At 42.7% G+C, this 18,356-nt stretch overlaps 1 protein-coding gene across 1 annotated transcript in view; it reads left to right on the top strand.

Annotated features, from left to right (window-relative positions):
• LOC137380344 (voltage-dependent L-type calcium channel subunit alpha-1D-like) overlaps positions 1–18,356 on the top strand; it is a 487,921-nt gene that overhangs the window by 457,715 nt on the left and 11,850 nt on the right. The window contains exons 42-43 of the mRNA XM_068052272.1: positions 8,641–8,790; positions 11,878–12,044. Of these exons, the coding sequence (XP_067908373.1) occupies positions 8,641–8,790; positions 11,878–12,044 (317 nt within the window). The remainder of the gene's footprint in view (positions 1–8,640; positions 8,791–11,877; positions 12,045–18,356) is intronic.

Genomic DNA, 18,356 nt, shown 5'->3' with positions numbered 1-18,356 from the left:
TGTCCTACTGCTCTGGTTCCCACCCCCCGCCACACGAGTTTAAACCCTCCCGAGTGACGCTAGCAAACCTTGCAGCCAGGATATTAGTGCCCCTCCAGTTTAGATGCAACCCGTCCTTCTTGTACAGGTCCCATCTGTCCCTGAAGAGAGCCCAATGGTCCAGATATCTGAAACCCTCCCTTCTACACCAGCTGCTCAGCCACGTGCTTAGCTGCACTATCTTCCTATTTCTAGCCTCACTGGCACGTGGCACAGGGAGTAATCCAGAGATTACAACCCTAGAGGTCCTGTTTTTTAACTTACTACCTAACTCCCTAAACATCACCTGCAGGACCTCATCACTCTTCCTGTCTATGTCATTGGTACCGATGTGTACCACAACCTCTGGCTGTTCACCCTCCCCCTTCAGAATGCCCCCTGTCCGTTCAGAGACCTCCTTGACCCTGGCACCAGGGAGGCAACATACCATCCTGGAGTCTCTTTCACGTCCACAGAAGCGCCTATCTGTGCCCCTGACTATAGAGTCCCCTATAACTATTGCTCTTCTGCGCTTTGTCCCTCCTTGCTGAACAATAGTGCCAGCCGTGGTGCCACTGCTCTGGCTGCTGCTGTTTTCCCCTGATAAGCCATCCCCCCCAACAGTATCCAAAACGGTATACTTGTTCGAGAGGGGGATAGCCACAGGGGTTTCCTGCACTGACTGCCTGCCCCTTCTAGTGGTCACCCATCTATCTGCCTGCACCTTGGGTGTAACCACTTCTCTAAAACTCCTGTCTATGACGCTTTCCGCCACCTGCATGCTCCTAAGTGCATCCAGTTGCCGCTCCAACAGATCCATGTGGTCTGTGAGGAGCTGCAACTGGGTACACTTCCTGCAGATGTAGTCCTCCGGAACGCTGGAAGCGGCACGGACTTCCCACATCTCACAGGTGAAGCACTTCACCCCTCTAACTGACATTTCTAGCACTAATTAGTTAATTAATATAAAATAAATAAATACTTATTAAATCCTTACTAAATTATGATCCACTTAACTATTTGGTCCCTAGTGCTAGATTTCTACAATAAATACTAAATGCTAACTGAAGAGAGTCAGCAGAGACTCATCGACAGGATTGCGGCTGCCTGCAACGAATTTGGCCTAACCATCAGTCTCAAGAAAATGAACATCATGGGATAGGACGTCAGAAATGCTCCATCCATCAATATCGGCAACTACGCTCTGGAAGTGGTTCAAGAGTTCACCTACCTAGGCTCAACTATCACCAGTAACCTGTGTCTCAATGCAGAAATCAACAAGCGCGTGGGAAAGGCTTCCACTGCTATGTCCAGACTGGCCAAGAGAGTGTGGGAAAATGGCGCACTGACACGGAACACAAAAGTCCGAGTGTATCAAGCCTGTGTCCTCAGTACCTTGCTCTAAGGCAGCGAGGCCTGGACAACGTACGTCAGCCAAGAGCGACGTCTCAATTCATTCCATCTTTGCTGCCTCCGGAGAATCCTTGGCATCAGGTGGCAGGAACATATCTCCAACACAGAAGTCCTCGAGGCGGCCAATATCCCCAGCATCGACACCCTACTGAGCCAGCGGCGCTTGAGATGGTTTGGCCATGTGAGCCGCATGGAAGATGGCAGGATCCCCAAGGACACACTGTACAGCGAGCTCGTCACTGGTATCAGTCCCACCAGCCGTCCATGTCTCCGCTTTAAAGATGTCTGCAAACGCGACATGAAGTCCTGTGATATTGATCACAAGTCGTGGGAGTCAGTTGCCAGTGATCGCCGGAGCTGGCGGGCAGCCATAAAGACGGGGCTAAAGAGTGGCGAGTCGAAGAGACTTAGCAGTTGGCAGGAAAAAAGACAGAAGCGCAAGTAGAGAGCCAACTGTGTAACAGCCCCGACAACCAATTTTATCTGCAGCACCTGTGGAAGAGTCTGTCATTCTAGAATTGGCCTTTATAGCCACTCCAACTCCAGGCGCTGCTTCACAAACCACTGACCACCTCCAGGCGATTATCCATTGTCTCTCAAGACAAGGAGGCCAAAGAAGAAGAAGATGCTATATAGATGACATCTTAGTTCACGGTGAGTCTATTGAAGAACATAACCTAAGGTTTATGTGAGAGCGGTTTCTTGGCACGGTCATTCAGTTGGCAAAATTCCCAACTAATTTAGCCTGTTACTGAGCCTTTGCAACAGCTATTAAGGAAAGCTCAAGCATGGTGCTGGGATGCACATCAGAAACAAGCATTTCAGAATATCCAGGAGATGCTGATTTCGCCAGATGTTTTGGCCCATTCTCACCCTTCACTTGCAAACACAATTGCAGCTGATGCCTCGTCCACAGGGATAGAGACAGTCCTTTTCCAAGAACAGCCCGATGGAAGTCTAAGGCCTATTTATTATGCGCCAAGAGCATTGTCCGACACTGAGGCAAGACATGCCGTGATCAAGAAAGGAGTTCTGAACAATATTGGCTTCAAGGTTGTCATAGAGACAGACCACAAACCCCTAGTTTCCTTACTTGATGAAAAGGAACTTGCCACCATGCATCCAGAGATTCCGGATGAGGCTAGTGAGGTTCACGTATGAAATGGTATACGTACAGGGCAAGCAACAAACGACAGTAGATGCATTGTCTCGAGCAACGGTCGACCATCCTACTCAACAGGATGTTAATTTTATTAATAAAATTGAGTCATAGTCGCAGGTCACTGCATCACAGTGGCCGGCAAGTTAAAATAAACTCCAACAAATTCGTCAGGCGCAGATGCAAGATGAACAATGCATCTATATCCGACAATATTGCAAGAAATATTGACCACAACAGAGTCCCAAGGGTAAGAGGATGAAAATTTTCTTTGAACACAGAAGACACTTTACCATAGTGGATGATTTGCTGGTATATGATGAGAGACTGGTCACTCCAGTGTCATTCCGGGTCGGTATCTTGGAGAAAATACACCAGGGTCATATGGGCATAACTAAATGTAGAGCATGGGCTCAGGTGTCCATGTGGTGACCAAGGATATAGAAGAAATGATTTCAAATTGTGACATATGGGCTTGATAGGGTAGCTGAGAGATTGTTCCCACTGGTCAGGGAATCTAGAACACGGGAGACAGTCTCAGGATAAGGGGCCAATCTTTCAGAACTGTGATGAGGAGAAATTACTGCACTCAAAGAGTTGTGAATCTTTGTAATTCTCTACCCCAGAGGGTTGTGGATGCTCCATCATTGAATACATTTAAGGCTGGGATAGACAGATTTTTGGTCTCACAGGGAATTAAGGGATATGGGGAGCGATAGGAAAGTTGAATTGAACCCCACGATGAGCCATATTTCTTGTGTTTTTGTGTATGTGCAGTTCACAGACAGGATCAGAGAGAACCTCTTAGCTTGACCCAAGTTCCAACTAGACCTTGGGAATCAAGGTGGGTCGTGGTTAAGCATATGTACACAACAACAACAACTGAAGCAGTCATTAGAGTTTTACAAGAAATTTTCGCAACACATGGTATACCTGTTCAGATGGTATCCAATAATGGACCACACTTTGCAAATGATTACTTCACGCACTTTGCAGAAAACTGTAGATTTGTACATCTAGGTATCCACAATTTAATGGAGAAGCTGAACAAGGATCTTCAAACTGTATTTCTGAACTACTGAACTACTCCATTGTTATGCAGATTAGCATCATCCGAACTGTTAACGGGAAGAAAACTTTGAACGCAACTTCCAATTCTACCCAAGAAATTACTTCCAGGGTTACAAATCAAGGTTTATCAGAGAGTTCAAGACCAAGAAAAGTCTTACCGAAAGAAACAAGCTCATAATTATAGTAAGAAATACCATACCAGGAACCTGCTGAAGTTGTCAGAAGGGCAAAAGGTATGGGTACGAGACCAAAGCAGAGAAGGAGTAATTCTCCAGAGAGAGGAGAATCAACAGCGATCTTATTTACTAAGAACTTCAGAAGGTACTAAAAAAACAGAAGAAATCTTATTCCTATTCATCAAAGACGTCAATCGGTCATACATTTGGACGAAACAGACGTTGAACCTGAAATTCAGATAACACCGGATACTATAAACCTCAATCAAGCCCATCCAAGTCATGAAACAAGAGTTCAGAGAAAGATTGCTAAACCTCCGTATCTGACGACAACAAGATGAGGGAGAGTTGCAAAGATGATTGAATCTATGAAGTCAGAGACTTGGGGGAAGATGGGATGGTATGCAAATGAAAAGTGAATGTATGTAAAGATATAGTTGGATAAAGACTTGGGGGGAGATGTAGTATAAGGGTCTGAAATGGTTAATGTTGAGAGAGTGTAAAGAATATCTCCTACCATGATGATGTAAGAGATCACAGGTGAAAGAGATTTGGAGATAGATACAGAGCTGCCACACAAACTGGTGCAAAGTGTAAATAGTTATAATGTGTAATAAAGGTTAATGTTCTAACTGCTCCAGACTAAAGAATCTCTTTAGCTAGAATAACTACTGAACAAGCAAACAACAAATGACGTACAATCGGTTTCATACATCATGTAGCTGCATTTAAACTTGTAAAAGTAATTTAACACCGAGGAGGAGTGAGTCGTTCGGAAGACTTACATTTGAAAAATTACTTGCAGGTCTACAGGGAAAGGGCAGGGGAGTGGGACTAGCTAAATTTCTCTTGCAGAGAATTGGCATGGGCTCGATGTGCCAAAAGGCCTCCTTCTGTGTTGTAGCCGTTCTGAGATTCTATTTTTTCATGGAACTTAACCTTTTCACATTGTGTGTTTGAAAACAAGTTGTTCTGAACCCTTTTTTCAAAATGTTACTTCCCCTTTAATCAACAATATTACCAACAAATACATTTAAACAGGGAAGAATGCTGATCTCAGTTTCAGATCGACAGTTACCTGAATTGGATTTGATTCCAAACACCCAAAGTTGTTTGGTGTCAGACCTTTTTATCATTCGTTGTTAGGATGCGAGTGTCACTGGCAAGACCAGCATTTATTGCCCATCCCTAATTGTCCTTGAGAAGGTGGTGGTGAGCTACCATCTTGAACTGCTGCAGTCCTTGGGATATAGGTACACCGACAGTGCTGCTGGGAAGGGAGTTCCAGGGTTTTGATCCAGTGATTGTGAAGGAATGGCGATATAATTCCAAGTCAGGATGATGTGTGACTTGGGGGAAAGTACTTGGGTGGTGTTCCCAAGTGTCTGCTGCACTTTATCCTTCTAGATGGTGGAGGCTGTCAAAGCAGCCTCGGTGAGTTGCTGCAGTGCATCTTGTAGATGGTACACACTGCTGCCACTGTGTGTCGGTGGTGGGGGAAGTGAATGTTTAAGGTGGTCCTTGGGGGTGCCGATCAAGCAGGCTGCTTTGTCTTGAATGATATCAAGCTTCTTGAGTGTTGTTGGAGCTGCACTTTTCCAGGCAAGTGGGGAGTATTCCATCACGCTCCTGACTTGTGCCCTGCAGATGGTGGACAGGCTTTGGGGAGTTAAGAGGTGAGTTACTCACTGCAGAATTCCCAGCCTCTGACCTGTTGTTGTAGCCACAATATTTATATAGCTGGTCCAGTTCAGTTTCTGGTCAATGGTAACCCTAAGGATGTTGATGGTGGGGGATTCAGCAATAGTAATACCATTGAATGTCAAGGGCAGATGGTTAGATTCTCTCTTGTCGGAGATGGTCATTGTCTGGTACTTGTGTGGCGCAAATGTTACTTAACAGCCCAAGACTGAATGTTGTCCAGGTCTTGCCACATGCTGGCACGGACTGCTTCAAATTGCAAATTGTACTGAAAATTGTGCAATCATCTGAGAACATCCCCACTTCTGACCTTATGTTGGAGGGAAGGTCTTAATGAAACAACTGAAGATTTTTGGGCCTAGGACATCACCCTGAGGAACTCCTGCAGCGATGGCCTGGGACTGAGATGATTAGCAACCATCTTCTGTTATGCTAGATGTGACCCCAACCAGTGGAAAGTTTACCCCCAATTCCCATTGACGTTAACTTTGCTAGGGCTCCTTGATGCCACACTTGGTCAAATGCTGCCTTGATGTCAAGGACAGTCACTCTAACCTCACCTCTTGAATTCAACTCTTTCGTCCATGTTTGGACCAAGGTTGTAATGAGGTCTGAAGCTGAGTGGCCCTGGTGGAACCAGAGCAGATTATATTACTTTTAGGTGAAAGAAAATGGTGATGGATGCATAAGCAGACATCATGATAAAATCTTCCTCTGTGCTGGTTGGTCACAGTGGCCAAGATATTGGAGTGCTGTCAATCTCATGAATTGTAGCCCAGCAAGTGGCGCAGTGGTTAACACCGCAGCCTCACAGCTCCAGCGACCCGGGTTCAGTTCTGGGTACTGCCTGTGCGGAGTTTGCAAGTTCTCCCTGTGTCTGCGTGGGTTTCCGCCGGGTGCTCTGGTTTCCTCCCACCTCCAAAAGACTTGCAGGTTAATAGGTAAATTGGCCATTGTAAATTGCCCCTAGTGTAGGTAGGTGGTAGGAGAATGGTGGGGATGTGGTAGAGAATATGCGATTAATGTAGGATTAGTATAAATGGGTGGTTGTTGGTCGGCACAGACTCGGTGGGCCGAAGGGCCTGTTTCTGTGCTTTATCTCTAAATAAATAAAAATAAATAAATAAATAATACCTTCAGGAAAGGGGGGAAGGAGCAAACATTGGGAAAATGGGGAAAAAAATAAATCTGCTGTTTGAAGAATATTAGTCACAAATTTACATTCTGCTATTCCATTGGCAGATATTGCTTAAGCATTGACACACTACAGTGACTTGAATGTAAGAACATAAGAAATAGAATCAGGAGTAGGCCATTTGGCCCTTCGAGTCTGCTCCGCCAATCAGTAAGACCATATCTGATCTTCAACCGCAACTCCACCTTCCCACACTAGCCCTTGATTCTCTGTATCCAAAGATCTACTAATCTCTGTCTTGAATATACACAGTGACTGAGCAACCACAGCTATCAGGGGTAGAGAATTCCAAAGATTCACAACCCTTTGAGTAAAGAAATTTCTCCTCATCTCAGTCTTAAATGGCCAACTCCTTATTCTAAGACTGTGACCCCATGTTCTTGACTTACCAGCCACAGAAAACATCCTCCAAGCATCTATTTTTAAGAATTATATATGTTGCAATAAAATCACCTCTCATTCTTCAAACTTTCCAGGGAATATAGGCCTAATCTACTCATGGGATAATCTGTTCATCCAGGAATCAGTCTAGTAATTGTCTGTTATTACTAATAAATAATTCTATCTTTTTTGGTTATAATTTTATCATATGTGAATAAAGTTGTGTAAGATTAACATCAAGGTAATGGCAGCTTTGTGTTTTGGATGTGTGCCATCAAGGATTTAGGCAACAAGAGATGTTCATCTCATAAATGCTCGTGATCTGTATTTGAACCATGAAGATAAAAGGACAGAATACTAACCTCTTTGCATCCCCTACTTTTTAAAATTACTTTTAATTTTCTTAGTTGCAGAACCTTTATTTGGTTATAAAGCAACAAGGAGATGGGGTTTGAGTCAGTGTTATAAGAACTTCTCCACAGCATCCTTGCTAGATCTGTTCCATTCTTTGACAATTAGATCCATTTACTGTGGGAGAGGTGGCCTGTATTAATGTTTTCTGCTGTTGAGGTGAATTACTAGCAAATAACAACCTGCCTGAATAATGACAAAAGCCTTCACAATGGTTAGGTAGGTGCCACTCTAGTGATCTGGTTTAATAAAACTAGAAATTATTGTTGACAAGATTAGTGGCCACATGCTCAACAAATCAACAGAAATAGTGGACAAACAGATGTTATCTGAATGTAACAAATGATTGCATTTATCACTAACGTTAATTTTCAGGCAATAACCATTATTGGATTCCATAATTTTACAGTTGAATTTAAAAGATTAATTTTACTTTTGAAAAAGAGCATTTGTGGAACTATAAATAAATTGAAATATCTATATTTCCTAACCTTAATTTCTTTTCCTAACTACTTTCCGGACCAGAACACATTATTATGAAACTAACATTAGGTATGTCCTTCAATTTCGGCATATTATTTAGATAATTTAAATATATGTATAACAAATATTTACTTTCTTGAAAGCTGAACGTCATAAAAATTGTACAAATGCAAAACACTGAAGATGCTGGAAATTTGGAATAAAAATAAAAATGCTACAAATACTCAAGGTCAGGCAGCATCTGTGGAGAGAGAAACAGAGTTAATGTTTCAAGTCGATGACCTTTCATCAGAACTGATCTGATGAAAGATTGTCAACCTGAAATGTTAACTGTTTCTTTTTCCACAAATGCTGCCTGACCTGCTGAGTATTTCCAGCATTTTTGCTTTTAGATCATAAAAGTTGTTTTGCTTTGTTAGAGTTTAAGTATTAAAGCATTAAATTTTTTACATATACTTAAATATTAATTGCTTTCCTGGTAGTATTTTATTACAATCAGAAAATTTTTTTTTTTTTAAATGCATTTGTATTTGTGAAGCGCATATGTTAATAGCAAAATTGAAACACAGAATTATAATCTCATTTAGTAAAAATAAAGTTCTATTTTAATGTTGTGTCTTGATTTGCTATAGATCAGATTCTGGTGATGGCTGTCTGCCTACTATTTGTCGAGAGGAACCGAAACCAGATGACTGGTTTGAGGATGAGCATTATTCAGGAGATCAGGAATATTTCAGTGGGGAGGAGTATTATGAAGAGGACAGCAAGCAGTCAGTGGATAGGTAAGAAACATGAATTGTAACTATATCCATTTTGTAAATCAACTAAGGAAAAAGGAAAGCTCCCTTATGGAAGGCAATGATAGTCTCACCATATATGTCTGCCCATTTTTTCAACAATTTTTGTGTTAATGAGGAATTGAGTTTCATTACTAGCAATCACAGCATTATTCCTCCATTGTGTATCATCTGTGTATATAAAATCAAGGAAAGTACACCCAGACACAGAATCACAGAATTGTTACAACGCAGAAGGAGGCCATTTGGCCCATCATGTCCGCACTCGCTCTCTGAAAGAGCAACTTCCTCAGTTCCATTCCCCTCCCTTCTCCCCGTAACCCTGCACATTCTTCCTTTTCGTATAACTGTCTAATTCCCTTTTGAATGCTTTAATTGAACCTGCCTCCACCACATTCTCAGGCAGCGCATTCCAGACCTTAACCACTCACTGTGTGAAAAAGATTTTTCTCACGTCACTTTTGCTTCTCTTACTGTCGGCGAGACATTGGTCGTCTCAATTACTCCGCCAATTCCCTATACTCCACTATAAATTCTCCTGTCTTCACCTGTAATCGACCCACATTTGTCCTTGCTAATCTTTTCCTTTTCACATACCTAAAGAAGCTTTTATAGTCTGCCTTTATGTTTCTCTCTAGCTTGCATGCATGATCTCTTTTCCCTTTCTTTATCAGTTTCTTGGTCATCCTTTGCTGGATTCTAAATTGCTCCCAATCCTCGGGCTTACCACTTTTTCTGGCAACCTTATAAGCCACTTCCTTTGATCTAATGCAATCTTTATATTCTTTTGCACAGTTGATTCATCTTTCCTGTTGGGTTTTTGTATCTTAGAGGAATGTACATTTGTTGTAGACCATGTAATACTACTTTAAATACTAGCCATTGCCTGTCTACCCTCAAATCTTTTAGTGTAGTTTCACAATCCATCTTGTCAACTTGTCCCTCATACCTTCATAGTTTCCTTTGTTCATATTTAAGACCCTTTCAGAATTAACTATATCATTTTCAACATTAATGTAAAATTCTATCATAATATGGTCACTATTCCGCAAAAGCTCCTTTACAGCAAGGTTATTAATTAGCCCTTTCTCATTACATAACACTAAATCTAAAACAGCCCGATCCCTAGTAGGTTTTCAATGTACTGCTCCAGGAATTCATCCTCCACAGCATTAGTGCTGATTCAGTTTACCCAGTCTATATGTAAATTGAAGACTCCCATTATTACCCATGTTACATGCACCTCTAATTTCTTGATTTATACCGTGCCCAACATTACCACTACAGTTTGGTGGCCTATAAACAACTCCCACCAATGTTTGCTGCCCCTTGCTGTTTCTTAGCTCCATCCAAATTGATCCTACATCTTGATCCTTCGATCTAAGATCCTCTCTCACTAATGTACTGATCACATCCCTTATTAAGCACGCTACCCCGCCTCCTTTTCCTTTATGCCTATCCTTCCTAAATGACTAATATCCCTGAATATTCAGTTCCCAGTCTTGGTCACCCTGTAACCACGCAGCTGTAATGACAATTAAATCATACCTATTTACCTCTATTTGTGCCTTCAAATCATCTACCTTGTTGTGAATGCTGCATGCGTTCATACAAAGTGCCCTTAACTTTGTCTTTTTAACATTTTCTGCATACCGATCCTACTTGATGCTTGCCTTTGCTTCATCCGACTTCTAATTTTGCTTACTACTTTTCTACTTCCTGTTACCAGTTTTGCTTCCCTCCAATCTGAGCTCCCTCTCCAGTTCCCTTCCCCTGCCAAACTAGTTTAAACCCTCCTCAACAGCACTAGCAAATTTCCTTGTGAGGATATTAGTCCTGTTCCTGTTAAGGTGCAACCTGTCTAACTTGTACAGGTCCCACCTACTCCGGAACCAATCCCAATGCCTCAGAACCCTGATGTCCTCCCTCCTACATCAGTTCTCCAGCCACTTGTTCAATCGCATAATCCTTCTATTACTATGCTAACTAGCACATGGCACTGGGAATAATCCTGAGATTACTGCTTTTGAGGTCCTGCTTCTTAATCTCTTTCCTAGCTACCTAAAATCTGATTTCAGGACCTCATCCCTCTTCCTACCTGTGTCCTTAACACCAATGTGGAACACGACCTCCGGTTGTTCATCTGTCCCCCCGAAGAGTATCCTGCAGCCACTCTATGACATCCTTGACCCTAGCACCAGGGAGGCAACATACCATCCTGGAGTCACGTTTGTGACCGCAGAAATGCCTGTTTGTTCCCCTAACAATGAACCCCCTATCACTATTGCTGCTCCACTCTTTTTCCTCCCCTCCTGTGCAGCTGAGCTACCTGTAGTGCCATGGACTTGGCTGTGGCTGCACTCGTCTGAGGCCTCACCAGTATCCAAAATGGAAAATCGGTTAGCTAGCGAGTTCATCTCAGGGGACTCCTGCGCTACCTGCCTGGTTCACTGAGACTGCCTGGTGGTCACCCATTCCCTCTCTGCTTGCATGCTTCTAACCTGTGGTGTGACCACCTCCCTAAACATGCTATCCACGTAGTTCTCTGCCTCGTGGATGCACTCAGTGATTCTAGCGACTGCTCAAGTTCCAAAACCTGGAGCTCACGATTCTGCAGTTGGTGGCACTTCCTGAAGCTGTGTCTGTCTAGGACACATCATGCCTCCATTACTTCCCACATGCCACAGGATGCACATTCCACTTGGCCAAGCTTCCCTGCCATACCTTATCTTTACAAGCTATTTATTATAAGTAGAATACTTACCAGTTACTCACCAATCTGCTTCTTCCCCTGTACCGAAGTAAGAACCAAATACTGGAGGGGGAAAAAGGTAGAAAAAGAAAGGAGCACCTCCTCCCCCTTCACCAAACTCCCTCCCTCACCAAACTCCAGCTTTACACTCTGTGTCAAACCTCTCTACAGAAAAAATTCCTGGCTAGCGGGGCAGGCATCAAGACTGCAAGATAGTATAGGTGGTAGTTTGAATATGTTAGTCTGATATTGACCCTTCTTCATTCTATAAAATGTCTTATTGTGTTCTTTTTCTTCTTCTTCTTCCATATCCAACGAAGACAAATACATAGTGACTATCAGAATCAAATTCAAAGTAATGACCTGGATTTTGAAAGGCCAAAGGGTTATCATCAGCCCTGTGGTTACTATGAAGAAGATGAGTCTCACAATTACACCGAGTACCGGCGTTCACCTAGGCGTCGATTGCTTCCACCAACACCTATAGGTGAATAGTTTCTTAGATCAATTCATTAATATTTTGATCTATGTTTAGTTTGTTATTGTTTACATCTGTATTTTCTACTTATTGATTGGAATTTGACAAAACAGTACTGGAAAAGACTATTTCAAGTTTTCAAAATATAAGTCTATTTCATAGGAGCTTTTTGTACTTTTTAATAGACATTCTACTATTATTTCAAACATTATAAATTTAGAAGTCTTGCCAGAACTTTCAGAAAAAGGCAAGTTTTGTCTTTCATTGGTTAATAGAACTAGTGAAACTCAATTGCTGGAATATGCACTAAGTTGGCTAAAGAATACTTTTTTCTGTACAAGGCAGCAAATAGCATATTTAGAGGCCATTTTCTTTTATCACATATGATGTATGGATTCAAACCAGTAAGAGGGCATATTTATATTTAGGATGTTTCCTAAAATTGTATTTCTGTTGGGAATTCTATCTAGATCAGGTTTTAGATTCAAGTTATCCAAGTAATTATTGTCACCCTTTTCATTAATGAAAATCTGCGTGTTGCACAGATAAAGTCACCACTGCTGGGTCTGCCACTAAATGTGCTCGTGTTTGCACCCAATTTGGAGAACAAAATATTATTGTGCAGCAAAAGAAGGCCTGCTTTCAACCGACTTATTCTCACAATTCCAAATAACAACATTAATAAGGAAAAGAATAAAAGGCCATTATTGTTTTATGTTTGTCCAAATGTATAAACATGATTTACCTCAGTACAAACAGCATTTATGGCATTGTCTGTAGGGTCTAAAGCCATGCCATGCTTTGGAGGAGCCTCGGCCAGAGGCCTTATCCAGTAGGTACGAGGTTCTTGCTCGTGTGGACGAGGGCACAGACTGTAGGGAGGATGAGCGAACTAACCACAGCACCGTGGTTCAGAGTGCCAGGCAAGTGGGGGGAGAAAAGAGAAAAGAGAATAGTTGTAATAGGGGATAGCATAGTTAGGGGAGTAGATACTGTTCTCTGCAGCAAAGATAGAGAGTCCCAAAGGCTGTGTTGCCTACCTGGTGCCAAGGTTAAGGACATCTCTTCTGGGCTGGAGAGGAACTTGGATTGGGAGGGAAAAGATCCATTGTCGTGGTTCATGTAGGCACCAATGACATAGGTGGAACTAGGAAAGAGGTTCTGCTGAGGAACTATGAGCAGCTCGGGGCCAAATTAAAAAGCAGGTAATAATCTGCGGATTACTACCTGAGCCACGTGCAAATTGGCATAGGGTAAATAAGATTAGAGAGGTAAATGTGTGGCTCAAAGATTGGTGTGGGAGAAATGAGTTTCGATTCATAGGACACTGGCACCAGTACTGGGGAAGGAGAGAGCTGTTCAGTTGGGATGGGCTTCACTTGAACCACGCTGGAACCAGTGTCCTGGCGAATTGTATAACTAGGGTTGCAGATAAGGACGTGGTTGCAGGATGACCAGGACTGCAATCTTAATGTTCAAGGATATTCGATGTTCCGGAAGAATAGGCAGAAAGGAAAAGGAGGTGGGGTAGCTTTGTTATTAAAGGAAGGGATCAGTGCAGTTGTGAGTAATGACATAGGTGTAATAGATCGTGATATAGAATCAGTTTGGGTGGAAATAAGGAATAGCGAGGGAAAGAAATCACGGGTGGGAGTGGTCTATAGGCCCCCGAAGAGTAGCCTCTCTGTAGGACAAGATATTAATCAGGAAATAATGGAGACATGTAAGAAGGGCACTGCAATTATCATGGGTGATTTTAATCTGCATATAGACGGACAAGTCAAATTGGCAAGGGTAGCATGGAAGTCGAATTTGTAGAGTGCCTCAGGGATTGTTACTTAGAGCAATACGTTGCAGAACCTACCAGGGAACAGGCTATTTTAGATTTGGTATTGTGTAATGAGGTAGGATTGATAGATCTCATAGTTAAGGATCCTTTAGGGGGAAGCGATCATAACATGGTAGAATTTCAAATTCAGTTTGAGGGTGAGCAACTCGGGTCTCAAACCAGTGTCTTCAACTTAAGCAAGGGCAATTACAGAGGTATGAAGAAAGAGTTATCTAAAGTGGGCTGGGAAGATAGACTACAGGGGAAGTCAGTAGACGAGCAGTGGCAGACTTTTAAGCAGATATTTCATAACACACAGCAAACATTTCTTCCAGTCAGAAGGAAGGACTTGAAGAGAACAATGAACCACCCATGGATAACAAAGGAAGTTAAGGAGAGTATCAAATCAAAAACAAAGGTGTACAATGCGGCGAAAACGAGTGGGAGGCCAGAGGATGGGGAATTGTTTAGAAACCAGCAGCTGATGACTAAAAAACTAATAAAGAGGGAGAAAATTGATTATGAGAGTAAATTGGCAAGAAATATAAAAACAAACAGTAAGAGCTTCTACGGGTATATTAAAAGGAAGAGAGTAGCTAAAGTAAGTGTGGGACCCTTAGAGGATGAGACTGGGGAATTAATAACAGGTATAAAAGCAAAATACTGCGGATGCTGGAAATCTGAAATAAAAACAAGAAATGCTGGAAATACTCAGCAGGTCTGGCAGCATCTGTGGAGAGAGAAGCAGAGTTAACGTTTCAGGTCAGTGACCCTTCTTCAGAACTGGCAAATATTAGAAATGTGAAAGGTTTTAAGCAAGTAAAGCGGGGGTGGGGCAAGAGATAACAAAGGAGAAGGTGTAGATAGTAAAAAGTTTTGCTGTGGGTACCCGCATGGGTCCTAGTTATGCCTGTCATTTTGTGGGATATGTCGAACATTCCTTGTTCCAGTCCTACTCAGGCCCCCTCTCCCAACTCTTTTTCCGGTACATTGATGACTGTATCGGTGCCGTTTCCTGCTCCCGCCCCGAACTAGAAAACTTTATCAACTTTGCTTCCAATTTCCACCCTTCTCTCACCTTTACATGGTCCATCTCTGACACTTCCCTTCCCTTCCTCGACTTCTCTGTCTCCATCTCTGGGGATAGGTTGTCTACCAATATCCATTATAAGCCCACTGACTCCCACAGCTACCTCGACTATATTTCTTCACACCCTGCCTCCTGTAAGGACTCCATTCCATTCTCACAGTTTCTCCATCTCTGACACATCTGCTCTAATGATGCTACCTTCCATGACAGCGCTTCTGATATGTCTTCCTTTGTCCTCAACCAAGGATTCCCCCCCTACTGTGGTTGACAGGGCCCTCAATCGTGTCCGGCCCATTTCCCGCACCTCTACTTTCACCCCTTCCACTCCCTCCCAGAACCGCGACAGGGTTCCCCTTGTCCTCACTTTCCATCCCATCAGCCTCCATATTCAAAGGATCATCGTCCGCCATTTCCGCCACCTCCAGCGTGATGCCACTACCAAACGCATTTTCCCCTCCCTTCCCCTGTCAGCATTCCGAAGGGATCGTTCCCTCCACGACACCCTGGTCCACTCTTCCATTACCCCCACCACCTCATCCCCTTCCCACGACAGCACCTTCCCCTGCAATCACAGGAGGTGTAATCCCTGCCCATTTACCTCCTCTCTCTTCACTATCCCAGGTCCCAAACACTCCTTTCAGGTGAAGCAGCAATTTACTTGTACTTCTTTCAATGTAGTATACTGTATTCGCTGCTCACAATGTGATCTCCTCTACATTGGGGAGACCAAACGCAGACTGGGTGACCGCTTTGTGGAACATCTCTGCTCAGTCCGAAAGCATGGCCCCGAGCTTCCGGTTGCTTGCCATTTCCAAGCTCGAGGAACAGCATCTCATTCACCCATTCAGCACACTACAGCCTGTCGGACTGAACATTGAATTCAATAATTTCAGAGCATGACGGACCCCCCATTTTACTTTTATTTTTAGTTTTTTTTCTTTTTAATTTTTTTTTGTTTATTTTATTTTATTTCATCTTAGTTTGTTCAGTTTGCTTACCCACTATTTTTTTCATGTTTGTACTTGTGGCTGTTCAGTTTTCAGTCCATTAACACCCTATCTGTACTAATGTTTTGTCTTTCAACACACCATTAACATATTGTTTGCCTTTGCTCCATGACCTTCTGGTTGGATATTCTCTGTGACCTTGTCCTATCTACACTTTCTCCTTTGTTATCTCTTGCCCCACCCCCGCTTTACTTGATTAAAACCTTTCACATTTCTAATATTTGCCAGTTCTGAAGAAGGGTCACTGACCTGAAACGTTAACTCTGCTTCTCTCTCCACAGATACTGCCAGAGCTGCTGAGTATTTCCGGCATTTCTTGCTTTTATTATTATTATAATAACAGGGAAATGGAAGATGATTTAAACCAATATTTTCCATCGGTCTTCATGGTGGAGGACACTATAAACATCCCAACAATCATAGATGAGCAAGGTGTAAATGGGACGGAGGAACTTGTAACAATCGCTATCATGAGGGAAAAGGTGCTGGACAAACTGATGGGACTAAAGGCAGACAAGTCGCCAGGACCTGATGGCCTGCACCCAAGGATTTTAAAATAAGTGGCTGCAGAGATAGTGGAAGCATTGGTCATAATATACCAAAACTCACTGGATTCCAGTAGGGTACCAGCGGATTGGAAAACCGCTAATGTGAGACCCCTATTCAAGAAAGGAGGGAGACAGAAAGCAGGAAACTACAGACCAGTTAGGTTAACATCAGTCATTGGGAAAACGCTAGAGTCCATTATGAAGGAAGAAATAGCAGGACATTTAGAAAAACATAATGCAATCAACAGAGTCAACATGGTTTTATGAAAGGGAAATCATGTTTGACAAATTTGTTAGAGTTCTTTGAGGATATAACAAGCAGAGTGGATAAAGGGGAACCAGTAGATGTAGTGTATTTGGATTTTCAGAAGGCGTTGGATAAGGTGCCACATAAAAGGTTATTGCACAAAATAAGAGCTCAGTGTATTGGGGGTAATGTGTTGGCATGGATTGAGGACTGGCTAACACACAGAAGGCAGAGATTCGGGATCAATGAGTCTTTTTCAGGTTGGAAAGCTGTAACAAGTGGGGTGCCACAAGGATCGGTCCTAGGGCCTCAACTATTTACTATCTATATTAATGACTCAGAAGAAGAGACAGAGTGTAGTGTATCCAAATTTGCTGATGATACAAAAATAGGTGGGAAGGCATGTTGTGATGAGGACACAAAGATATAGATAGGTTAAGTGAGTGGGAAAAAACTTGGCAGATGGTGTTCAATGTGCGAAAGTGTGAGGTAATCAACTTTGGTAGGAAGAATAAAAAGGCAGATTATTATTTAGATGGAGAAAGACTACAAAATACTGCAGTACAGAGGGATCTAGGTGTTCTTGTGCATGAAACACAAAAGGTTAGCATGCAGGTGCAGCAAGTAATTAGGAAGGCAAATGGAATTTTGGCTAGGGGGTTAGAGTTTAGAAATAGGGAAGTCTTCTACAACTGTACAGGGTGTTGGTGAGGCCACACCTGGAGTACTGTGTACAGTTTTGGTCCCTGTATTTAAAGAAGGATATACTAGCATTGGAGGCAGTTCAGAAAAGGTTCACTGGGCTGATTCCTGGGATGAAGGGGTTGTCTTATCAAGAACAGCTAAACAGGTTAGGCCTTTACTCATTGGAGTTTAGAAGAATGAGAGCTGATCTTATAGAAACATATAAGATTTTAAGGGGGCTCGACAGGGTAGGTGTTGAGAAGATCTTTCCACTAGTGGGAGAATCTCAAACTAGGGGACATTGTTACAGAATGAGGGGGAACACATTTAAAACTGAGATGCGAAAGAATTTCTTCTCTCAGAGGGTGGTGAATCTCTGGAATTCTTTGCCTCAGAGAGTTGTGGAGGCTAGGTCCCTCAATGTATTTAAGGAGGAGGTAGATAGATTTTTGAAATCTCGGGAGGTGGAGCAGGCCCGAAAGAGGAGTTGAGGCCTGGTACAGATCAGCCATGATCTTATTGAATGGCGGGACAGGCTTGAGGGGTTGAATGGCCTACTCCTGCTCTTATTTCTTATGTTCTTATCTTGTCTTGCTGTAGTCATAGTGGTTTACAATGTTAATACTGAGCAAAAAAGCCAGTGGGCATGGAATGATGGGATGGTTCAAGTGGTTTTTAAGAAGGCTTTTAAAAGCAAGAGAGGCAAATTGGTTTTATAAAGGAATTCCTGGAAACAGGGTGACATGACAGCAAGATGCCTCCATAATGAAATGTGAAAAATGGTGAATGAGCAATAATCCAGCATGGTGCTTGGAGGCCAGAATTTTTGCTGGAGAAGATTTGACAGAAAGAGTGGTTTGAGGCCTTGGATGGAATTGAAAATGAGGGCACAGATCTTGAAATCAATTAGCTGGGGT

The sequence above is a fragment of the Heterodontus francisci genome, chromosome 19 (genome assembly GCF_036365525.1).
Source record: "Heterodontus francisci isolate sHetFra1 chromosome 19, sHetFra1.hap1, whole genome shotgun sequence".
Taxonomy (NCBI): domain Eukaryota; kingdom Metazoa; phylum Chordata; class Chondrichthyes; order Heterodontiformes; family Heterodontidae; genus Heterodontus; species Heterodontus francisci.
Note: the sequence above shows the minus strand (reverse complement) of the source record. Positions and strands in the feature narration are given on the sequence as shown.